This window comes from Schistocerca piceifrons, chromosome 2 (assembly GCF_021461385.2).
Source record: "Schistocerca piceifrons isolate TAMUIC-IGC-003096 chromosome 2, iqSchPice1.1, whole genome shotgun sequence".
Classification (NCBI taxonomy): domain Eukaryota; kingdom Metazoa; phylum Arthropoda; class Insecta; order Orthoptera; family Acrididae; genus Schistocerca; species Schistocerca piceifrons.
This window is the reverse complement of record NC_060139.1, coordinates 454,172,698-454,198,892: the sequence shown is the minus strand read 5'-3', so window position 1 is coordinate 454,198,892 and position 26,195 is coordinate 454,172,698. Positions and strand designations below refer to the sequence as shown.

Sequence of the window (26,195 nt, the reverse complement as noted above, 5' to 3'; positions counted from 1 at the left end):
TGGACTTTCACTTTTAGTAAATCCTCATGATGACTTCTGGCAGCAAAGTGCTCTGGCAACTGCTGTGGTAACAGTACCTCGGTCAGTGTCCATATTCCATGACACGGGTGGATTGCCTCCTTCTCTGTATATGCCTTTACTCATGATGTATTGCAGAGAGCAGCTGTGAAATGGTATTTGGCTGACAAAAAGCCAAACGGCAGACAAACATACACAAACACTGTGACAATACTTTTAAAAAATATAGCGAGATTTACTGCACTGCTCTGGATAAATGAGGAAGTGCTCACTACAAGAGCTCACTTCAAACTGCAGTCTGAATATAGTGCAATATTCATATCTTGTTACAAAGGCTGCAGTGTATCACAGCATCAGAAGTCCTGTGCATGAACTCTCACAAGTACTCAGCCAGAATGGTGTCTTGTGAGTTTAAGCATACCTGGATTATACAGTAATGTTCTCCGTTCTTAAAATATTCCTAGATTTATGCAATTGCTAGAAAGGAAGAAAGACAATTAAGATTTAGTATCCATCAAGGATGAGACAGAGTGCAAACACAGTGATGCAGAAGAGACTGGGCTGCGCTGTTCCAGCGGGCACTCTTGTGTTATTAGTGTCATCACCAGTGTAACCAGAGCATGTAATGGGAGACATGCTTCTTGCACCTCACTTGTCATAAAGGACACTGTGCAGGCAGGCTGCAGTCCTTTGTAGTATTTTCTGAACAGGACTCACTGCTCTGTGTGCTGGAACTTTATGTGACAAGTCTCTCTCTTCATGGTTTACAGTACACCCACTTTGTGGTATTATGTTAGCACTGCTCTTGACCTACTTGTGCAGTATCAATGGGCTGACTTCTAGTAGCACTCCAATTTGTCCTGATATGGCGTTTCATAAGTTCTTGGAAAGATGATCTTTTTTTTTCTTTTTTTGCATTGGACAGCAAGAGCATTCCCAGTGAGGGACAGGGGAGGGCAGCTCCCCCTCCTTCCCTGATGGTGGGTGTCACTCCACCCACTCCACCTTGAGCAGTGTAGCATTCTTTGATCTTCCTCGGCGTGCTGTCTGAGAGATGGTCAAGACATTTCTGTCCCAGTCTGTTCCATTCTTCAATGGTGGCCCTCCTGAGGTCATCCAGTGTATGAAGAGGATTCCTCCGGTGATGCACTGTATGTTTTAACTGGCCACAAGTATGGTCAATCAGGTGCACCTCAGCAGATATTGCAGGTCATTCTGTTCAGCTGATTTCTGCTTCATAGAGGACAGCAGTATTCATCAGGTGGGCAAAGTGTGCTTATGGTTTATTATCTTGAAAGCTAAACCCATTGCAGGACTGTAGCCTGTAAGACTACACAGTATACTGTATTCTGTCCTGATACTGTGTAGTCCTCAAATTACCTTCAATAAAGATGTGAAGCATCCAACATCTGTTCACATTAATGGCATGAAACATGATTAACCCACCTACCTGCTGAATCTGTTGGACAACATGCCTAAGAAGTGTAGTGATGTATGGTCACTTCCACATTCTTCTATGACAATCATCAGATAAAGCCTGAACTGATTGGTGAGGAGAAACCAACAATATTGATTGAGATTCCATTCCAAGTGTTCCCTTGCTCACCTTCTTCTCACACAACTGTGTCAGGAGTGCGTGGGGGGGGGGGGGGGGGGGGGGCGCTTGTGCCATTGTTTGTAATGGATGTCTAGTGGATGTCTAGAAATGAAATTGATCATGTGGAGACGATTGATGCCTTATCAACATTGCCTTACCACTTGCTTCCAAACGGGCAGCTTGCTGTTCTGTTGCAGTCTCCTTTGGGGTACCTATTAGGCATAATTTGTAGGCAGTGACTGTCAGCTGGTGTTACTGACTGCAGGCAACATTACAAAGCAGATTTTCAGTGTTCTGTGTATCAGAAGAGAGGATGTATGGTCAAATGAAGTCAACATGATGTATACTAATTCTACAGGCAACATCCCGTGCTGACAACCATTCTTGCCAGAATGCACACACAGTCTCAACCAGAAATGACTCTTCAAAGCTTGTTGTCAGACAACGGTTGAGATCTTTTCATCCTGGGATGTGAGTGATCTACTGCTCCTTTTTGAACTTCCACACCCCATCCTTCTTCCCTCCCCTGGGAAGGAACTAATAGTTCCAAAAGCTAGGACTAGTGTTTTTACTTTTAAATATGTCTATGGCAGCACTGGAATTTTGTCTCCTGAAGGTAGACTAGTTACTCTGTCTGTTTGTAATTTTATGTGCCAAGATTACTGCATAGTAAATGCATGTAATTGTTATTGACCCTAATTTCTTATCATCTGTATAACATTATTCATCAAATTATTGCTTTAGGCATACATAGGAATATGACTGTCAAACTATGTTCTGTATTTAAAAATGTTTAGCTCCATTTACAAACGTGTCATATTCTGTGTGCTAGTGATATATTCACATCATGCATCAATGAAACTCTAAATAAAATTTTGTTTTAAATTTCAAAGTGAATGAACTAAAATTACATGAGAACTTCATAGTGTAATTCTAACTTTTTATGTGTTACACATATTATTCATTTTCAATTGTTTTCACAGTTGAAATATCAGTTGGTGTATGTTCCAGAGAGAATATTTCTTTTACATTGAAGAAATGGACAGCACAACTGCAGGAGATTATGTAAAGATTCCAGAGATGGATGTCGTGAAGTTAAGTAAAGAGTGTTCCTACTTAGATGGATCTCTCATTATACAGAAGGATCTACCAGACAACACAATGGTGAGTGACCAATCAAGTGTACATAGAAGTAGCAACAGGGCACATTGAGGAAAACCTGCCAGTTATTTGTACTTTGTGATGGCCTGGAACACAATCTCAACATCTTCCATTCACAGGCGATGCTCTGCCATATGACCTACTGCACACATATAATCTATACAGAATTGTCATTAGAGCATGCACTTTTTAATTTCTTTACTAAAATAATTCTTCATTCTGATAAAAGGTTGAAATCACTCCTCGGTCAATCTTAGTTGCCGAGACATGCATAAAATAAGAGAAAGGTGACAACTCATTCATAGCAAACTGATGCATGGAGCATAGAAACATGTAACAGAGTATAGTATTCATACTAGTTTTTGAGCTCTTGCTCTTATTCTTGTAAAACTACACACATCCACTCACACAACCATACAGACATCCAAACATATACTCCCATGGAAAGACTGATTAGTGCAAGCAGTTACCTGATGGAGGTGGAGAGGAGGTAGGAAATGATGTATGAGACAAGGAGGGGATATAGGATAGAGAAAGGTAGATCATTTGACAGATGACTCAATGGCTGCACAACAAGACAGAAAGAGTTAAGAGGCCAGAGGATATAAGACATATAGAATGAGGGAGCCGGTGGGCAGGGAGGGGAAGGGAGAGAGGGAAAAAGGAATGGAAGGTGGAGATGAAAAGAATTATAGAGATGGAAGGGTGAAAGTAAAAGGGCTCAAAAATGAGAGTGAGAGGGGAAGGAGGGAGGATTAAATGGAGGGTGGAAGAGAGAGAGAGAATACCCCCCTGAAGGAGGTGGGAGGAAGAGTGATGGGAGGAGGCAGTACATGTTGTGGACAGGAAGAAGTGGTGTATACAGAAGAGGGAAGGGAAAAAATAAGGTGAGGTAGTGGGAAACAGGCTAGTGGAGGTTCAGACCAGTTGATCGCAGGAGCAAAGGATATGCTGGAGAAACAGGTCCCACTTGTGAATCTCAGAGGAACTTGTGCTGGAAAGGAGCGTCCAAATGGCTTGCATACTGATGCATCTTTTGAAGTATTTAGTGTTGTGGGCCACAGCATGTTTGTAACTTAATGGTCAAGTATATCGTTTGCCACAGTTTGGTAGTGGCCGTTCATGTGAGTACAGAAACCACAGCACAGCGGATACAGAATTTGGCTAGTTTCACATGATGCCCTGCTTTTTATAGAGTAGGGGATGAGTGTGACTGGAATGTGGTAGGAGGTGGTGGATGGGTTATTGGTCATGCACCTGGGTCAGCAACATGTGAATGACCCATGTGGTGTATGATTGGGAGAAGAACTGGAATCCAATCCTGCACTCCTTATGTCATTCCCTTATCGTTGACCCAGGTGCAACATCTCACTCATAACCTACTCACCATCTCCTAGCACTTTCCAGTCACAGTCATCTTCTCTATAAAAAGCATCATGTGAAAGTAGCCAAGTTCTCCAAGTTCTGTATCAGCTATGCTATGGTTTCTGTACAGTGTTTTATGTTAGTACGACAGTTAATGAACTGTCTACTCACATGAATGTCCACTGCCAAACTGTGGCAAACCATACACTTGACCATTCAGTTCTGGACATGATCTGCAGCACAACACAAATAACTTCAGCAGCTGCTTCATTATGCAAGCCATGTGGATACTCCCAGCACAAGTTTCACTGAAATACACATGTGGGACTTGTCTCTCCAGTACACCTCTCTCTCTTTCTCTGTTCTTCCCTGTCTCTCCCTGTCACCTCCACCTTCCTCTCCTTTCCTCCCCTCCCTATGCTCTCCCTCTCTCTACCTCTGATATGCTCTGTCCTCTAAACTCCTTTCAGTTTGTTCTGAAGCCACTAAGTCACCTTGAGATGACTGGGTTTTTTTGTTGTCCTCATCATTTCATTATCATTCATGAAAGTGTGGGACTGGACTGAGGAAAAATGGGAATTTGTACGGGTGCTGATAACAGTGCAGTTGAGTGCCTCACAAACCAAACATCATCATCATCATCATCATCACCACCACCACCACCACTAAGTCGCCTGATAAAGAGCTGCCTCACACTATCCCACTACCTGCTCCTCACCTTGTGCATCATTTCTCACGCCGTGCATCATTCATCACCCCCTCCCTACCTCCTTCTGCCCTTGCAGCTGCTATCAAAAATCAACAGTCAGTCTCACCATGGCCATGGGTGTGTGCACTTTGGTGTCTGTGTTGTTGTGTGCATGAATTTGGATACTTCTACTAGAGAAAGGGCAAAAGCTCAAAAACTAGTAAGATACTGTTTATGTTGCATGTTTCCATGTGCCATACATCAGTCAGCTATAGGTGAGTGGTTGTCTCTAATTCAGATCTTTTTCTCTTGTGGTGGCTGGGGACTAAAATAGTAAATTCCTCATAATGCTTAACATCTATGGCAGGAAGCCATCTTCTGGATTCCATCCTATTACAGCTTGTACTGATACCAAATTTTAGATTCTGTGTCCAGGTTCATGGGTCATTGCTTATTTATTAATCACTGAAATGTAAAGGATTCCATCCTATTACAGCATGTACTGATACCAAATTATAGACTCTGTGTCCAAGTTCATGAATCATCGCTTATTTATTGATCATTGAAATGTAAAGTGTATCGTATGAACCAGTTGTCAGATAAGAATTATCAGCTGTTACATAAGATTTCTGTTGTAGGACAGATGGTACAATTATCCATAGAGAATCAATATAAGTCAGTTTTCACTGGCATGAAGCTGTCCAGAAACCATTGGTTCTCAGAGTGACTGCACAACATTGTTTACAGTGGTATAAACAATGTCATCATTTGTCTGAGGAGCTACTTCTGAAGGTCAAATTGTTGGTTTTACTCTTTTGGATATCAAGTAACTGACAGCTGTGACAACAGAAAAGGTTTTGTGCTGTTCTGAGACTATTATTTGCTTGGAGTTTTTGGTTTTAGTTACAGTATATCTCTTATTATGCTTGTGTATATTGCTGTAGGTATGTGTGGATATATTGTACTGAAGGTGCAATTAATCAATAAAAGAAAACAATTGAACTTGAAGTAATTATAGCTTGAAGCTAATAGAGATGCACCAGTGTCTGAATCTGTGTCTACTGCTGTACGCTAAAAAAGTTTGTGTCATGAATAAGCAAAAACTGTCTTGATAATGCTTGCAAGCCTTAATTACTAGAGCACAAATTACTGTTCTTATTGTGCCTCCAGTCCTATATAACATGGGCATATACCATTCAGTCTTCACCAAATTTGTCTAGCAATAAAACTTTAAACTAAAAAGAATATTAAATCTGTAGTGATGAAATCTCATTGATCTTGTAGAGCAGAAGCAACTGCCAATATCCTCCAGTTGCCTAAAAAACGTTTACTGTTCATAAATAGGAACTTGTACTGGATCCTTGGATACTGATTCTGTACAACTCAGTGCACATTTGGTTATATGATGCACAGCCATTCACAGATTTCTATTAATAACAAGAAACACTTCTAAATTCTCTTGACTGTGCTTGCAGATCCACCAGAAAACTTCATCAACCAAATGTCTGAAGTTCCCATAGAAGCTTCATGCAATTTACTTCCTCAAAATTCAGTTCAGAAAATAATTGAGATCAACTGAATTACCTTTTTTAGAATTGCCATATATCCTCACATAGGTTTACAATGATAAAATCTGAGATCTCTCTCTCTCTCTTTTTCTGTATACAACTCTGTACCAGTTTATGTTTTACAAAATGGTGCTCAACAGTTATGTGCATCTGGTATGCATAGGTCCATACATCTACAGTGAGCCCTTTCTTTGATTGCAAAATTTTTACTATAGCCAACTCCATGCCGGTGATCAACTCTATTTTTCAAAGTAAATGCATCTCTCCCACAGGCAAAATGTGCCGACTTGACATTTTTTACCAATTTTAGTTTTAACAATTGAAGGTTCATTGACCTGTCAGCTAACTGGGTTGCCTTTAAAAAGATAAACAAATAAAATATCTCAGACTGGCACAGATTTGGCCAGAATATTATATGACCCCTCGTGGGAGAGAAAATATTGTGCACAACTTTTTACAGACCCACTCTGCACTAGCTACAACTTTTATTTTGAACAGTAATTTAAGGAAAGTTGTAGTAGTAAGATGCTCTCATCAAAAATAGCATGTATCTTACTTAATTTTTAGTAGCAAGTTCTGCCCTACTTCTCCTCTCAGGTTGGAATGTAATTACCAATCATCTTTTACAATTGCCAGTTGGTATGTCCAGGGCACTTTAAGATTTCTGACCATCTGAGCTAAGACTCTGAGGAAAACCATGGAAAACCTGTAATAAGATCATCCAGTGTAAGTTACATTCATCCTTCATTAATGATCAATCATTTTCAGTCATTATTAGATGTTACAATTACATGTAAATTTGATCCTTGAATATTAAATCTCAATGTAGCTCATAATTCTTAATTACAACTGTTACTGTATTTTTGATCTTTTGAACAAAGATGTTATTCTCACAGAGAAGCTAGGTGATGCATGATCTGGTTGATGTTAAAACATGTCTGTTCGCCTCAGCACTGCAACCTGGGTGAGGTTGTCATTGGGTCAGGATTGGGTTGGCTCGTGTGTTGAACCAGGTGATTACGGTCTTGCATCGGGATCAGGAACGGGGTATGGTGGACATGAAAAAAAAATGAAAAGTACAACATTTTGACCTCTTACCCATTACACTCTTGTCTCTGAATGAATGGGGATAGTGGATTGTTGTGCAAACATGTTTCTGCCCCAACATGGTAGATTCGGATTGACTTTCACATTATATCAGCTGGTAGATTTGTGTCACTCATAGAACACTTGTTTTATGTCAGTGTAGGTATCATTTCCAGTCAGTAGTATCCATTGTGTATTAATCCCAACGTGACTTAACTACTAGAAACTTTCTCTTCACTAATTCATATTGCTCGTACCCTATCAACAATCACAAGCTGTCCTCAGGCACTCACAAATACACTTCAGTTCATAATCAACTTTTTGGAAAAGGTAACAACATTCATATGTACTTACTTTGCTTGTCCACTTTGTTATTATTACAATGCCAATTACTTCATTGACTTTTGTCAAATTCCAATAGGTTAAGCAGTCAAGCAGTACTCATTTAATAATCCTTTTGAGCCTGCATCTGAATCTAACATAACCCACATATGCCACCATTAGTTTATCAGATTACATTACATGAAAAGGTTGAGACCACCTATTAAAAGTCAAGCCAACCACAATAATATGACATGCACACCCATGGTCTTTGTTAGGGCCAATACCATAAGAATTACTCCTTGACCTGACTTATATCCACAATGTTGAGCGATTTATTGTCCCAAAATTACTTGGGTACTTGTATTTTCTAGCAATAAAATTAAAAAGCATAACTGCTTATCTTATAATTCTATAAATCTTTGGCTTCATCAGTATTATTGTCTTAAGCATTATACATATATAATATAGCTGAAAATTAATTTCTGAAAAGGAAACATGTAAATTCTACATACATAATTATAACTGAACTAGCAGTGGTTAGGCCACGGTTAACAAGTGAAAAAGAAATCATTACACTATTTAATAGCACTACCAATTTCTACTACTAAAGAAAGTCAAATTAATGAAATTCACTAATCCTACAACTTAAACTTCATTTGAATTAGTCCCCAAGTCTAGAAATTCTTCATATGTTCTGCACTTATCTACCACATCCATTACACATAAACTTCCATCTCCTTGGATGTATCCTGCTACTTCTTCAATCTTTTGTCAGTCTGAATATGCTCGTAGTAACACTCCAATAAATCTCCTAATAAATACCACTGGATTCAATGTCCTTTTGTCAGGGAAAAATATCTGAAATTGCCTGTGTTTCAGCATATCTTACTCTAAGATCAATTTTCCATAATCATTAGATGGTGACATACTTCCAAAAGTATGTTCATTTGAGCTTATGCATGGGTACTGCTCCACACCTGCAAGTCACATACAGATCTGTGGCTAGGGGATTGCGGTCCCCATTCTGGGTTAATTTCATTCCTACCTTCCCTAATCGCCCATTGCATTTCCCTCAAACCATGTGGACATGTTTGTACATTTTATGTAACTTCTCTTTTCCATTTATCAAATTCTGTCCATAATTGGTCAAGCACTTCCTCCAGTTCCTGATCCATTTAACTAGATGTGGGTAAACCTTCATGTACTACATTCTCCATAGCTTCTTTGATTCCTTTATCCATTCAAAGTAAAACTTGATGCTCCTTGTTCGACACCCAGTCTTCTAACAGTTGATTAAATTTATTGTTTTCTGCTTGGAACTTTTATTCCATTAGCCCTTCACATCTTGAAGCTATCTTCTTTGACATTAAGGAAAGTTTCTGCACTTCTGCGTCCATCATCTGTTGTCTTCCCTATATGGTTTCAAATTCCTTTTTTATCCTGTTCATCTCTATCAGAAACTGTTATTAAGTTTGCTCTAAGCTTGTTACCTCCCTCTTCATTTCTGCTTGTTCATCCGTCAGAGTACTAATTTCATGTAATACTTTGGTAAAATCTTCCTTCATAGGCAGCCCATCTACGTTTTCTGACAAATTCTTCACTTTGGTAGACAACTCTGCTTGTTCTGATACTAAATTATCCACTGCGGTTGATAAATTCACCATGCCCATTTGCTCCTTAACTATGTTGTTCACTGTTACTACCATGTTTGCCTGCTCTGTGGCTAAATTTGTCAAGTTGTTGAAATGTTTGCCTGCCCAGTGCCCAAATTTGTCACAGTTGTAAAAATATTTGCCTGTGTAGCTGACATATTTGACTGTTCCATAGCTAATTTTGTCACTGTAGCCATTAAAAGTTTCATCTGCTTCCATAATTCTGCCAAAGGATCACTGCCCTCTCCTTGTCTCATCCCTACTGCTTACTCTAAGTTGGGCTCCTCACCATTTCAGCTTCTCGCTCCCTCTGCATTTTAGAATATGATCTAGTCTTCACCATAACATGTAAAAGTTCCTTTAGTCCTCACCTAAGTACTCTCAGATTGCACAAAACCTGACCTTATTGCAAAAAATATCACTGACACATAGTTTCCTATGTTGTTGTTGTGGTCTTCAGTCCTGAGACTGGTTTGATGCAGCTCTCCATGCTACTCTATCCTGTGCAAGCTTCTTCATCTCTCAGTACCTACTGCAACCTATGTCCTTCTGAATCTGTTTAGTGTATTCATCTCTTGGTCTCCCTCTACGATTTTTACCCCCCACACTTCCCTCCAATACTAAATTGGTGATCCCTTGATGCCTTAAAACATGTCCTACCAACCGATCCCTTCTTCTAGTCAAGTTGTGCCACAAACTCCTCTTCTCCCCAATCCTATTCAATACCTCCTCATTAGTTATATGATCTACCCATCTAATCTTCAGCATTCTTCTGTAGCACCACATTTCAAAAACTTCTATTCTCTTCTTGTCCAAACTAGTTATTGTCCATGTTTCACTTCCATACATGGCTACGCTCCATACAAATACTTTCAGAAATGACTTCCTGACACTTAAATCTATACTCGATGTTAAGAAATTTCTCTTCTTCAGAAAAGCTTTCCTTGCCATTGCCAGTTTACATTTTATATCCTCTCTACTTCAACCATCATCAGTTATTTTGCTCCCCAAACAGCAAAACTCCTTTACTACTTTAAGTGTCTCATTTCCTAATCTAATTCTCACAGCATCACGCGATTTAATTAGACTACATTCCATTGTCCTCGTTTTGCTTTTGTTGATGTTCATCTTATATCCTCCTTTCAAGACACTATCCATTCTGTTCAACTGCTCTTCCAAGTCCTTTGTTGTCTCTGACAGAATTACAACGTCATTGGCGAACCTCAAAGTTTTTATTTCTTCTCCATGGATTTTAATACCTACTCCGAATTTTTCTTTTGTTTCCTTCACTGGTTGCTCAATATACAGATCGAATAACATCTGGGAGAGGCTACAACCCTGTCTGACTCCTTTCCCAACCACTGCTTCCCTTTCATGTCCCTCAACTGTTATAACTGCCATCTGGTTTCTGTACAAATTGTAAATAGCCTTTCGCTCCCTGTATTTTACCCCTGCCACCTTCAGAATTTGGAAAAGAGTATTCCAGTCAACATTGTCAAAAGCTTTCTCTAGGTCTACAAATGCTAGAAATGTAGGTTTGCCTTTCCTTAATCTAGCTTCTAAGATAAGTCGTAGGGTCAGTATTGCCTCACGTGTTCCAATATTTCTATGGAATCCAAACTGATCTTCCCCGAGGCTGGCTTCTGCCAGTTTTTCCATTCGTCTGTAAAGAATTCACATAGTATTTTGCATCCATGACTTATTAAACTGATTTCCTATATGCATCACAATTATCCCTTTTCCAGTCACTAATATCTAAAGACTGTATCTACATATAACACCTTAATAATTAATTATTAAAAGCAGATATTGCAATCTAGTTCAGGTCTCGGAAAAATTCTCTACATAGGACAGATTGGTGTAGGCAATGAACTAGCATGTCATTCTTGTGATTGCCTTAACTACAGACTTGATAAGTGTGAAATTTGTATGTGATGGACCCACATCATTATGGCTGACTGTATGACTCAGATGCAGCTTACACAAAATTAGCAGATGTCCACTTTGAAAGTATCCTACTCTTCAGTTAGTGAAAAACCTCCATCACATATGAAACAGTATAACAGTTGTAAAACAAGGCTGTACATATTAATAGTTATTTTTTGATGTCTTTGGTACAAACAACAATAGATGGCTGGAGACTTTTGATGAGTAATTTCTTCCTTTAACAGATATAGAGGATAATAACATATTTTGTACTCTACTTTTTAAAAGATACTAATAAAAGATTCATTGTTCTAATGTTAAACAATAATTATCTTATAAACATACATATAAGGTAAACGGGTGATTCAAAAGCAGTCCCTTAAGACCATTGTGTAGAAAAACAGTCTGACAGCAGAGTTATGCAGACTGTCAGTAATGTGTTGTAAGTGTGGGGATCGAGATGTTACATACAGTAACATTGAACCCAACATTAAGTATTCACTCATTTATAATGAATTAACTTTATTTTGATCATGTCGGTACAAACACACCTGCTCGAATACAGAGTTTGGAACACACTGCGATCAACAGTTTTCAAAGAAGTTCATTCTTAAAGATGAGGCGGTCGTCTCTTGCAGTCAATAACTGCCACAGAGCCCCCATCGGTAGTGCAGAGCACGGTAAGGATGATGAGAGGCGTGTGTGCACCCGGACGGATGATGACACAGGTGCGCGTGACCGATCGTGTCATGACAGGCGCTAGTGCGAGGTGCGATCGGGCTGTTTCTCGATGTCTTGGTAGGCGTGACCAGTGGAAGGAAGGAGGCATGGAAGGTGTCCACAGGTTGACTGTGCTATACTGCTGATGGCACGATGGAAGCAGAAGGTGGCGGCGTGTCGGTGGGGAGAACATCGTCGTGCCGAGGCCGTGCGGAGCAGCGGGGTTTTGATCCGATCAAAGGCGCGGAGTGCATCGAAGATGCGATGCAATGTATTGCCAAAGTATTTGCTGGTGAGTGCCGCAGTAAGTGCAATGTGTCCGGTAACAGTTTGTTATTGGCTGTATGACATAAAAGAGCAAGCATACTGTGGCTTAACAGGTTGCGTAAGAGATGCCGGATGAGCAACACTCTCGGTAATGACAGAGTTATAGAGGCACTTAATGTCGCAGCAGGGGAGGAAACAGCAAGCTGCACATGACTGACCTTGGCAACAGATGACTTCGGTGTAGATGGAAGCGTCACCTCAGAGTCCGTGGACGGTGAGTGTGTTACAGCGGTAGATGGCAGGATGTTCCTACGGAGTTGACAGTGCCAGTGTTTTGATGTGTGAAACAGCCATGATTGAAGGTTGGGGGACGTGGCCGTGAGCCCTGTGCATGAGGCATGGTCACAGCGAGAGGTGGTGGAAGGCGGACGTGGTCGGCGAAACCATAGTTGGAGCAGGAACATGATGAGACGTAATGTGAACGTGAAGAAGTCAAATCGACAGATGAACAACTGTTCTGCTGCGGAGAGGTGACACAGTTCGATGGAACTGGAGCTTCATGTGTGCTGTCACTGTCAGCGCTGCAGTCGAGTCGTAAGGCTGCAAGCTGCTCACGCAAAACTGCTGCACGGTCGTGTGTCGGAGCGGAAAGATGGTCCCCCGTCGAAGCAGAAATGGCAGATGTGTTGGTCATACATTGTGAAGGAAGTGAAGAGGGCGAAAAGCAAGCGGCACTGGAATGCAGCTGGTTATGCTGTGGCACAGAAATGAAGTGTCTGGAACTACCAAGGAAAGGTGGCAGTGGCGTAAATAAGTTGCTTGTATCACATCAGTAACGTAGAATTTCCACTTGAGGCAGCGTGATGATGACAGTTGTGACTTCTGGGACATAGATCCATGTAGCGTAATCGTCAGGGTATTAGTTGTAGCTGGTAGTAATGGCAAAGGATCGTCAGCAGTCGGAGGCGGAACAATGACGGGTGCATCTCATTGCATGTCGTGCTCGGTCGGTGTCGGCTGCAGCATGTGTAACTGATCTTGTGCCAACAAGTTGTATGTCGCAATTTGCTCACGTAGCTGTCGCAGTTGTTCAGGCAAAAATGTATGTCATGATGTAGTCTGCTGTGTATCACTGAGTAAGATGTGGTCGAAATCAGAATCTGTCTCTATCAACGGGTAACCTGGCGTACAAGACAAGTTCGGCGGCACGGTATTGATGTAACAGTTCAAGTAGAACAGATCGTTTGTGCGATCACGAATGTGAAATTCAGTACTCGGTGGCAGCGCAGTGAGAACATGTTCACTGCTGTATGAAGCATTGATGCAGCTGAAATCATCTTCTAGGGTGGGTGAACAAGTTGCGGGCACGCTCGAGTAGTGAACGGCCAGGCGGTAAGTGTGTATAGTGTCGGCGAGTTGTTGACAAGATGCGGGTGTGGTAGCCGTGGCAGGATTGCATGTCACGCAGCTGTTTGTTTTGACTGGGTCGAGGTCAGTGGGCCTGCAGGCAGCGGCAGTGATGTCGCTGTCGGTAGCAGTCGAGCAGAGTCGGTGTGGCTCGGGTGCTGCGCAGAGGGAGGCATGGCACGTCCAGTGTTGCACTGAGAAACAGTCGGCATTGTCGTCAATGTAATTGGTGCATTGTCATTGATTGGTAGGATGCCCTTGATGAAATTGTACCTGTGATGTTGGTGACAGGCGTTGAATTAAAGCAGCTTTCGCTCTGGTGTACTGGTCACTCAAATTGTCGCAGATAATGTCCGTAGTTACATAATGATAGTCCTTTAGGTGCCTGAAGAGTACGAGGAATTTTTCACTTTCGTCAGTGATGCCATAAGAGGTGAATATATACTCTGCAGCCATGAACCACATTGGAAGTTGGTCCGAGACAAATGTTGGTAGTTGAATGCTGCAAATGAGGGCAAGTGTGGAGAAGCGGCAGAAAAGTTGGCGTGATCATTCGAACTCTGGAAGACGGACTGTGCAGAAACCAGGTTGAATGAATTTGCACATGGCGCAGAAGACACGGTAGCCATGACGAGCGTTTGTGAATTCGACCAGGCATGCGATTTAGCCGTAGTTCGGAGTTCGTACAAACTGGGATTTGCAACATAGTCCCCGTTTGTTGCAGTCCATTGTTTGGCATGATTGTCCGGTAATGAAGCACTGCACAAAGTTAATTCATTACACAAAAGCTAGTCAAAATTGTCCAAATTAATCAGCGAAGGAGCACTGGACTGTCTGGAAGTGAAATTACCAACGCATTGAGCGGGTTTTGACGGATTACATGTGCGCCTTAGTCGCATTTTCGATATGTGAGAAGGTGACGAAAGTTACCAAAAAGCACAATTCACACAAGAGTCGGGAATTTACACACTAATTACACTTCCTGTACACTGGATCCAGATGCGGCGCAATGCGAAATCGATGGACATAGAAATCCGACAAAACGTTGCTGCATTGTTTGTCCACGGCGATGTTTCAGTTCACATTTCTGGCATCATAAGCGGCGTTCGTGAGCATCGGGGTCACCAGTGTGGGGATCAAGATGTTACGTATGGTAATATTGAACCCAACATTAAGTATTCACTTGTTTATAATGAATTAACCTTATTTTGATCATGTCAGTACAAACACATCCACTCGAATACAGAGTTCGGTACACACTGCGATCAACAGTTTTCAAAGAAGTTCATTCTCAAAGATGAGGCGGTCGACTCTTACAGTCGATAACCGCCACATAAGTATAACATGTCAGGGCCAGGTGGGCAAGAAAATGTGGTCACAGATTGGACCATTATGTGAGACACAATTTACTGAAGTGTTTGGGAATATAGTAGCAGAACAGTGTACTGCAACTAATGCTTGTAACTATCAGAGCACAGAAGACAAAAGAAGGAAAAGAATTTAGGAAGTGAGACTGCTCAGTGATTGAGTAAGAAAGCTCCCCAGCAATTCTGCATATCAGATGAAGAGATAAAGCAGGACATGATAAGATGGCTATCAACTATGAATGTGAAACTTCCCTGCAAATTAAAAGTGTTTGCTGAACCAGATCTCCAATTCGGAACCTTTGTCTTTCACAGACAAGTGTCCTACCTCACCTGGCGGAGCTATGAGGATGGGTCTTGAGTCATAAGGTCAGTCATAAGGTCCTGTGTTTGAGTACAAGTCTGGCACACAGTTTTAATCTGCCAGGAAGTTTCATATCAGTGTACAGCCTGCTACAGAGTGTAAATTCATTCCAGAAACAATCCCCAATGCTGTGGCTAAACCGTGTCTCCACAGTATCCTTTCTTCCAGGAGTGCTAGTCTTGCAAATTATGTGGCAGAATATCTCTGAAGTTTGCAAGGTATGAAATGATGCACTAAAACTATGAGGATGGGCCATGAGTCATGCTTGGATACCTAACTTGGTAGAGCACTTTCCTGTGAAAGGCAAAGGTCCCAGGTTCAAGTCCCAGTTTTGCACACAGGTTTAATGTACCAGGGAGTTTCATATCAGTGCACGCTACACTGCAAAGTGAAATTTCATTTTGAAAACTATGAATATATTTACAGCAGATGAGATTTGAAAATTGTTACATGGCCACAAATAACACATACAACACACATTATAATGTAGAATGTATCAGTTAAACAGAAGCTGCACAGATGTCTGCTGTTTGTATGGGTATATTTAGCTGTTTACTGTTTTGTAATAGAATGCTAGGAATTATGGATAACATTAGAAGAGGATGAACATACGAACAGACGAAAAAGATGCTTGATCAGAACAGGGCATGATGGAGAGCCTCCAGTTGAAATCTATCATAAGACAGTTTTGTTAGTGGTCAGTGTATTAAGTTATCTGTGAAATATTTCTAAATGCCTTCTCTGCAAACTACTTGGAATGGATAGTTTGAAACCCCACTCATGAGAAATATATTTGATCTAATGCAACAAACAGACCTAATCTCTTTGGGGATGTTCACGTCAAAACTGGTATCACTGACCATCACACAGTTGTGGCAACAATGATTATCAAACTGCAGAGGACAACTTAGAAAAAAGAAAAGAAAAGAAAAGAAAAAGCAGAAAGATGTATATGTTCAGTAAACTAGATAAAAATATCAGTAGTGCCTTATATAAACAAGAAACTTGAAACTTTCAGCACAGGACTGGAACATGCAGAGGAACTATGGCTCATGTTTAAAAGAATAGTTCACCATGTACTGTATAGATATGTACTCAGTAGAAAAGTTCATAATGAGAGGGACCCTCCATGGTATACAGGCACAGTAAAGAATCGTCTAAAGAAACAGAGACTGTGAGGGACGGGAAAAACCCACCGTGGTACAACAACAAAGTTAGGAAACTACTGCAAAAGCAAAGAGAGCTCCACTCCAAGTTTAAACACAGCCAAAACCTCTCAGACAAACAGAAGCTAAACGATGTCAAAGTTAGCGTAAGGAGGGCTATGCGTGAAGCGTTCATTGAATTCAAAAGTAAAATTCTATGTACCGACTTGACAGAAAATCCTAGGAAGTTCTGGTCTTACGTTAAATCAGTAAGTGGCTCGAAACAGCATAGCCAGACACTACGGGATGATGATGGCATTGAAACAGAGGATGACACGCGTAAAGATGAAATACTAAACACCTTTTTCCAAAGCTGTTTCACAGAGGAAGACCGCACTGCAGTTCCTTCTCTAAATCCTCGCACAAACGAAAAAATGGCTGACATCGAAATAAGTGTCCAAGGAATAGAAAAGCAACTGGAATCACTCAATAGAGGAAAGTCCACTGGACCTGATGGGATACCAATTCGATTCTACACAGAGTACGCGAAAGAACTTGCCCCCCTTCTAACAGCCGTGTACCGCAAGTCTCTAGAGGAACGGAGGGTTCCAAATGATTGGAAAAGAGCACAGGTAGTCCCAGTCTTCAAGAAGGGTCGTCGAGCAGATGCGCAAAACTATAGACCTATATCTCTGACGTCGATCTCTTGTAGAATTTTAGAACATGTTTTTTGCTCGCGTATCATGTCATTTCTGGAAACCCAGAATCTACTATGTAGGAATCAACATGGATTCCGGAAACAGCGATCGTGTGAGACCCAACTCGCTTTATTTGTTCATGAGACCCAGAAAATATTAGATACAGGCTCCCAGGTAGATGCTATTTTTCTTGACTTCCGGAAGGCGTTCGATACAGTTCCGCACTGTCGCCTGATAAACAAAGTAAGAGCCTACGGAATATCAGACCAGCTGTGTGGCTGGATTGAAGAGTTTTTAGCAAACAGAACACAGCATGTTGTTATCAATGGAGAGACGTCTACAGACGTTAAAGTAACATCTGGCGTGCCACAGGGGAGTGTTATGGGACCATTGCTTTTCACAATATATATAAATGACCTAGTAGATAGTGTCGGAAGTTCCATGCGGCTTTTCGCGGATGATGCTGTAGTATACAGAGAAGTTGCAGCATTAGAAAATTGTAGCGAAATGCAGGAAGATCTGCAGCGGATAGGCACTTGGTGCAGGGAGTGGCAACTGACCCTTAACATAGACAAATGTAATGTATTGCGAATACACAGAAAGAAGGATCCTTTATTGTATGATTATATGATAGCGGAACAAACACTGGTAGCAGTTACTTCTGTAAAATATCTGGGAGTATGCGTGCGGAACGATTTGAAGTGGAATGATCATATAAAATTAATTGTTGGTAAGGCGGGTGCCAGGTTGAGATTCATTGGGAGAGTGCTTAGAAAATGTAGTCCATCAACAAAGGAGGTGGCTTACAAAACACTCGTTCGACCTATACTTGAGTATTGCTCATCAGTGTGGGATCCGTACCAGATCGGTCTGACGGAGGAGATAGAGAAGATCCAAAGAAGAGCGGCGCGTTTCGTCACAGGGTTATTTGGTAACCGTGATAGCGTTACGGAGATGTTTAATAAACTCAAGTGGCAGACTCTGCAAGAGAGGCGCTCTGCATCGCGGTGTAGCTTACTCGCCAGGTTTCGAGAGGGTGCGTTTCTGGATGAGGTAACGAATATATTGCTTCCCCCTACTTATACCTTCCGAGGAGATCACGAATGTAAAATTAGAGAGATTAGAGCGCGCACGGAGGCTTTCAGACAGTCGTTCTTCCCGCGAACCATACGCGACTGGAACAGGAAAGGGAGGTAATGACAGTGGCATGTAAAGTGCCCTCCGCCACACACCGTTGGGTGGCTTGCGGAGTATCAATGTAGATGTAGATGTAGAGACTACTGCATGCAGATATAAAACAAAGTGTTGGACCACAGAGAGATACTGAATAAAATGCATTTGGTTATCAACAGAGCAATGCGTGAAGCCTTCAATGACTACAGTAGCAGAATATTGTTAAATGATCTTTCAAAAAACCCAAAGAAATTCTGGTCATGTATAAAGGCTGTTAGTGGCACAAAAATTAATGTCCAGTCCATAGCAGATGAGACAGGAACCGAAATTTAGGATATCAAAGTAAAAGATAAAATGCTTAGCTCCATTTTCAATTTTTCTTGATTTCAGCATCATCCATCAATGGTTTAAAAAATGTTTCAGAGAAAACTTGATTACTTTATTTATGGAGAATCCGAATCTGCAATGAAAAATGTGGGTTTCCATTTAAGATTTAAAAGTTACCCCCGCATCACCCAATGGGGCAGGGGCTGGGGGTCACGAGTAGTATCATTTGTTGTCCTACTTTGAGCTTACGAACTTGTCTTACCCACTATTTTTACCCTATGTATAGTTTTCGAGATAATCTCATCCGAAACTTCAGATGGACCACCCTGTATATACTGAGTGAGGAAGCATAGTTGTTAGCACATCCTGATTTAGATTTTCCGTGACTTCCCTTGCTTAAGGCAAATTCCAGGATGGTTCCTTTGAAAGGGCACAGCCATTTTCCTTCCCCATCCCTCCCTAATCTGAGCTTGTTCTCCATCTCTAATGACCTTGCTACTCACAGGATGTTAAACACTGATCTCCCCCTCCACCACTTCCTCCTCCTCCTCCGCCTCCTCCTCCTCTTCTTCTTGAACATATACAAGGAAGGGCAACACAAATGGTCACAGGTTTGTTTGATCCATGGAAGAGTGTTACAGAGATACTGAGGAAATTGGGCTGGTAGACACTTGAAGATAGACATAAACTATTGCAAGAAAGGCTATTAACAGAGTTTCAAGAATCAGCTACAAATGATGGCTCTAGGGATATACATACACATATACATATCACTCACATAGGGATCATGGGGACAAGGTTAAAATAATTACAGCATGCACAGAGGCATTCTTTCCATGCTCCATGTGTGAATGGAATGGGAAGAAACCCTAATAAATGGTACAGAGTGTAATCTTACCCTCCCACACATCATCAAAAATTCCTCTTAGTCTGTTCATTATTTTCAAAAGCTTCAAGAGGCGTAAGATATCTTCTTTAAAATGTATCCAGAAATAAATTTAATGATTAGCATTAGATTGTACAGTTAATAATATGAATTTTAAATGTGCCAGAAATTTCGTAATTTCAAATATTTTTAAAAGAAGAGTAATTTTAACTGCACATACAGGATACTAAAAAATTAATTTCTTCTTACATATTTAAGCCTGAAACATAACACATCGTATACAAAATCATATGAAGTTCATTCAGTTAGGCAGCTGATGAATGTTCACCTATGCAAGAATTGATAGTATAAATGGTATCAGTTATTTCTATAGAATGAGGTAATGTTAGAGGAGGGTCTCCCATTACAAGTAGGACATATCCTCTGCCATACACTTCACAGTGGTTTACAGAGTATAGATATGTAGATGTAGATATACATTTGATTTACTTTCAAGAATTTTTCTGTTGTACAGAAAGAACACAAATCTTCATTTTAAAAATATTATTGTACCATACATTTTATTTATATTAGAATATCATAATCCACTTAAAGTAAAAGGGCTTTTCATTCATCAAAATCTTGGCAATAAATGATACAAGTGACTTGTTATGATGTCCATTTGTCAACAACAACTAAAGAGCCAAAGATTTTCTGCTTACTAGTTCACACATTAAAAGCTCTTAAGATGTAACAACCTTGATTACACAAATCTTTTGACACTTTCCCACAATGTCTTAGATCATGAAGTAGACACTATGCCAGAGAGTTTCTTCACTGCCTGTAACTTTGCAGGTGGTAATCGCTTAGTAACAATGTCAGTTACCTGCATGCTGACTGATGTATTACTAACCCTAATCTTCTTCTCCTTAATTAGTTGACAAATGTAATAATATCCTATCTCTGTGTGTTAAGATCGCTCATTAAAACCTGATGTGTTAATTAATCTGATGGCACTTTGATTATTCCAAAAACATTATGGGCAAACAGTAATAGTTAAATCTTGATGAAGATCTTTTCTAAGATGAAGAACAGAGAAAATTACAGAGAAATGTTGTACTTTTTGATAATAGTTTAGCTAAGCTCAAATGTAATTTTAAGCAATGCAATAGCTAATCTGTACAGCTGAACAAGATCTTACCAAAATATAAGAAGTCTTTTAAATAAAAAAAGAGCTGCTGCTTTCTCTTCAAGCAACAATTGATATAGAAGAAACAATTGCTCAGTAGCTCTGCTTACCTTAATATCACCTATAAATCACAGAAATTAATGAAATACATTTAAATATCTATGGAATTGGTTCTTGGTACTGTAGGACCAGTGTAAGACAAGGTATGTTGGCTATCGACATGCAGTCTCAGATCATAAGTCGTAGTTTTACGTCACTACTGTATTGAACAGCGTTTTGAACTCTGTGCTATCAAATTAGAACTGAAAACTAAATAACTCATAATAGTAACAGTTTACAGGACACCTGCAGGAAATATTGTAAAGTTTTTACAATAACAGTAAGAGTATAGTACGTGGTAGTTTTAACACTAATTTTCTTTCAAATAATAACAATCATAAACAATTGGAATCATTATTGTTCAGTTTCAGCCTACTCCCCATGATTTCATTCCCAGCAAGAGTATGCAGGCATAGAAAATCCATGAGTGATAATGTTTTCCTGGACCCCACAAGTCACACTGAAGTAAAAGTGCAGATTGTAATAAATTATTTGCATGACCATGATGGTCAAATGACAACCTTAAAACTTGCCAGAAGAAAAATCATAAATGGGCATACTTAATTAAGTCAATACTATGAAATGGATAGATTACTACTCACCATACAACAGAAATATTCAGTCACAGACAGAGGCAACAAAAAGACTATTAACAAGCTAGCTTTTTGCTGAAAGGTCTTCTTCTGAATTAGACAAAACACACACACACACACACACACACACACACACACAACACACACACACACACACATACAACTGCTGTCTGGCTGCCAAAGCCAGACTGCAAGCACAGCTGCACATGATGGGAGAGGCAGTCTGGGCAGTGGGGGTAAGGAGGAGGCTGGGGCAGGTAAGGGGGGACAGCAGTGTGTGGGTGGGGACGGTAAAGTGTTGCTTGCGAGAGCATACAGGGGTGAGATGCAGATAGGGTAGGGCAGCTAGATGCTGTTGGGAGATTTAACGAAGGTTGGCAGCTAGATGCTATCAGGAGGTTGAATGGAGGTTGGGTTGGGAAAGGGGGGGGGGGGGAAGAGTGGAGAAAAATGACTGTTGGTGTGTTGGTGGAACAGAGGGTTGTATGGTACTGAAGTGGGACCAGGGAAGGACAACGACTAATGAATGTTGAGGACAGGAGGGTTATGCAAACATAGGACATATTGCATGGAAAGTTCCCACCTGTGCAATTCAGTAAAGCTGGAGTTGGTAGGAAGGATCCAGAAGGCATAGGCTGTGAAGCATTCATTAAAGTGAATAATGTTGTGTTGGGTAGCATGCTCAGTAACTGGGTGGTCCAGCTGTTTCTTGGCCACAGTTAGCTGGTGGCCATTCATGAGGGTGGATGGCTTGTCAATTGTTATGCCCATGTAGAACACAGCACAGTGATTGCAACTCAACTTGTAGATCATGTGACTGGTTTCACTCAAAGCCCTGCCTTTGATGGAATAGGTGATGCTTGTGACTGGACTAGAGAAGTGTGCCATAGGGTTGAGAACTGTAGAACCCCCCTAAAGGGTCAGGTGTGCACTACACATCAGAGGCTGCTACTCAGGTAGCACATTAATCCAATCCAGATAACGACAGCTGTAAGACACACAGAAGTATCAGTGTAAGTTTGAAAGAAATGCCTTCTGTAGGTGTGAGTATTAAAATTCTAATGGTAAACTGACAAAGCATTCGTAAAAAAGTGCTAGAGTTTGAAGCACTCATGAAAAACAGTGAAGCTGATATAATACTAGGTACAGAAAGCTGGTTGAAACCTGAAATTGATAGCAGTGAGATTTTTGGAGAAAATTTAAGTTTATATTGAAAGGATAGGCAAATGAGAAATGGAGGAAGTGTATTTGTTGCAGTAGACAAGAAACTCAAATCCACTGCGATAGAAATTGGAACTGCATGTGAGACTGTTTGGACAAGACTCAGTATCAGGGGTAGGCATAAAATGATAATCAGGTCCTTCTATCGGTCACCAGACTCATTTCCTGGTGTGACCAAAAACTTTAGAGAAAACCTCAGTTCACTTGTACGTAAGTTCCCCAATCGTACTTTAACCATTGGTGGAGACTTTAATCATCAAACAGTTAACTGGGAAAATTACAGTTTTGATAGTGATGAGCATGATAAGACATCCTGTAAAGTAGTACTAAATGTCTTCTTTGAAAACTAACTAGAACAGATAATTAGTAACCCCACTCTTGATGGAAATATATTGGATCTAATGGCAACAATAGACCTGATCTCTTTCACGGTGTCCACATCAAAACCGGTACCAAAGACCATGCCATGGTTGTGGCAACAATGATTACTAAAGTACAAAGGATAACTAAACAAAGCAGAAAGATATAAATGTTCAGTGAAGTAGATAAAAAATCAGTAGAAGCATATCTCAATGAGGAACTTGAAACTTTCAGCACAGGGCAGGAGCATGTAGAGGAACGGTGGTTCAGGATTAAAAGAATGCACTGGATGGATATGTACCCAGTAGAACAGTCTGTAATGGGAGGGAACCTCCATGGTATACAGTCACTATAAAGAGACTTTTAAGAAAAGTGTGGGGCAATAGGTAGGCAGATGCTGAATGAAATGCTTTTGGCTGTCAAGAGAGCAATATGTGATGCCTGCAATGGCTACCATAGCAGAATATTGTCAAATTATCTTTCACAGAACCCAAAGAAATTCTGGTCATACATAAAGGCTGTTAGTGGACTGAAATTGAGGGTAAACAAAAGCTGAAATGCTGAACTCCGTTTTCAAATGTTCCTTTACAAAGAAAAACCCAGGACAATTGCCCCAATTTAATCCTTGTACTATTGAAAGGATGAATGAAATAAGTATTGGTGTAAGTTGAGAAATACCCGAAATCATTAAAACTGAACAAATCTCCAGGGTCTGAAGGAATCCGTATCAGATTCTATACTGAATTAGCCCCTCTTCTAACTATAATCTATCATAAATCCCTTGCACAAAAAACCATGCCCAGCTCTTGGAAAAAAGCACAGGTAACACCCACCTACAATAAGGGTAGTACAAACGATCCACAAAACTGCCATCGATATCAACTTTTTGTAGAACCTTAGAACATATTCTGAGCTCAAACCTGATGAGGTATCTTGAATAGAATGAGTTCCTCAATGCCAACCAGCATGGATTCCAGAAACATCGATCATGTGAAACCCAACTTGCACTTTTCTAATATGACATACTGAAAGCTTTGGATCAAGGTAATCAGGTACATGCAGTATCTTTTTATTTCCAAAAAGCATTTGACTCAGACCCACATCTACGCTTATTGTCAAAAGTTTGAGCATATGGGGTATCAACTGAAATTTGTGTCTGGACTGAGGACTTTTTGGTAATTATCTCGGATGGAGAGTCATCATCAAATGCAGAAGTAACTTCAGTTGTACCCCAGTGAAGTGTGTTGGGACCCTTGCCGTTCATGATGTATATTGATGACCTTGCAGACAATATTAATAGCAACATCAGGCTTTTTGAACATGATGCAGTTGTCTATAATGAAATACTATCAGAAAGAAGCTGAATAAATATCCAGTCAGATCTTGATAAGATTTCAAAGTGGTGCAAAGATTGCCAACTTGCTTTAAATGTTCACAAGTACCCAGTGCACTTCACAAAATGAAGAAACATAGTATCCTATGACTATAATATCAATGAGTCACTGTTGGAATCGGCCAGCTCATACAAATACCTGTGTGTAACACTCTGTAGTGATAGGAAATGGAACGATCACATAAGCTCAGTTGTGGGTAAAGCAGGTGGTAGACTGCAGTTTATTGGTATAATACTGGGGAAGTGCAATCTGTCTACAAAGGAGATTGCTTACAAATCTCTCATGGGACCCATCCTAGAACATTGTTCAAATGTGTGGGACTCGTACCAAATAGGACTAACAGTGAGTATTGAAAATATACAGAGAAAGATGGTTCAAATGGTCACAGGTTTGTTTAATCTATGGGAGAGTGTCACAGAGACACTGAAGGAACTGAGCTAGAAGACTCTTGAAGATATATGTAAACTATCCCGAGAAAATCTATTAATGAAGTTTCAAGAACTGGCTTTAAATTGTGATCCCCTACATATCATTCACATTGGGATCGTGAGAATAGAGTATGTGAATCAAACAGAAAGAAGCCCTAATAACTGGTACAATGGAACATACCCTCTGCCATGCACCTCACAATGGTTTGCAGCGTATAGACGTAGATGCAGATGTAGATATAGAGTATTAATTTAACACATTAGAATAATAAATGCTGAATTAATTAGTGAGTCACTCCAAAAGAAATGCGCATTGTTTTTATTTACTTATTTATTTGTTCATTTTGTTTTTAAAAAACATCCATTTTATTTTCCATACTTTTGATATGTTGATACATTTTTGAGGGACAAAATATCATTTTTCTACATTAACTCCACTCCTTTCAACTACCTTATGATGCCGTAGAACGAAGGTCTGTATACCTGCACAGGGCCAGCGTATTTGAGCCACTGTGTAGCAACCTTCACAAGGCAGTCGTTTTCAAATCTCGCTCCATGAGGGTGATTCAGTTTACCAAAGAGATGGTAAACTCACAGTGGCAGACCAGGGCTGTAGAGTGGGTGTTTCTTAGTTCCATTCAAGCTTTGTGATCTCGGTGGTGCTTCTCTCACCAACATATGGCCATGCGTTACCATGCAACAGTAGATCATCATGTTTCTGCTGATGTTGCCCAATGCAAAACATTGGAGCATGAAGTTTTTTAAGGGTTGTCACATACACGTCATTGCAGATAATGGTGCTGTGTGGAATTATGCCCACAAGCAACAGTTCTTTTCAATCAGTAAACATAGGATTCATCACTTTTCCTGCAGAAGACACAGTTTTGAATTTCTTCTTCTTTGATGAGTTTGCATGATGCCAATCTGTCTATTGTTTTTTCATCTCCAGTTCAAAGTTATGCAACAAGGTTTCATTTTCCATCACAGTTATTGCAAGGAAGTCGTTCCAGAATTCTCACATTGTTCCAAAAGTCTTTTGTGTTTCTGCGTGACCATACATCAACATTCACAGAATCCACCTTAACACCCACTTCAATTGTCTCAATATTCAGCTCTCACTTCTCCTATTGCCACTCAGAGTGACAGTTTGTTCACTATTATGCAGTTGTTAACCAAAATGAGATAGTGAACACGCT

General features: G+C 40.4%; 1 protein-coding gene across 1 annotated transcript in view; it reads left to right on the top strand.

Annotated features, from left to right (window-relative positions):
- Window positions 1-26,195, top strand: part of LOC124777560 — a 76,899-nt gene that overhangs the window by 42,454 nt on the left and 8,250 nt on the right. The window contains exon 2 of the mRNA XM_047253015.1: window positions 2,627-2,779. Coding sequence (XP_047108971.1) covers window positions 2,627-2,779 — 153 coding nt within the window. The remainder of the gene's footprint in view (window positions 1-2,626; window positions 2,780-26,195) is intronic.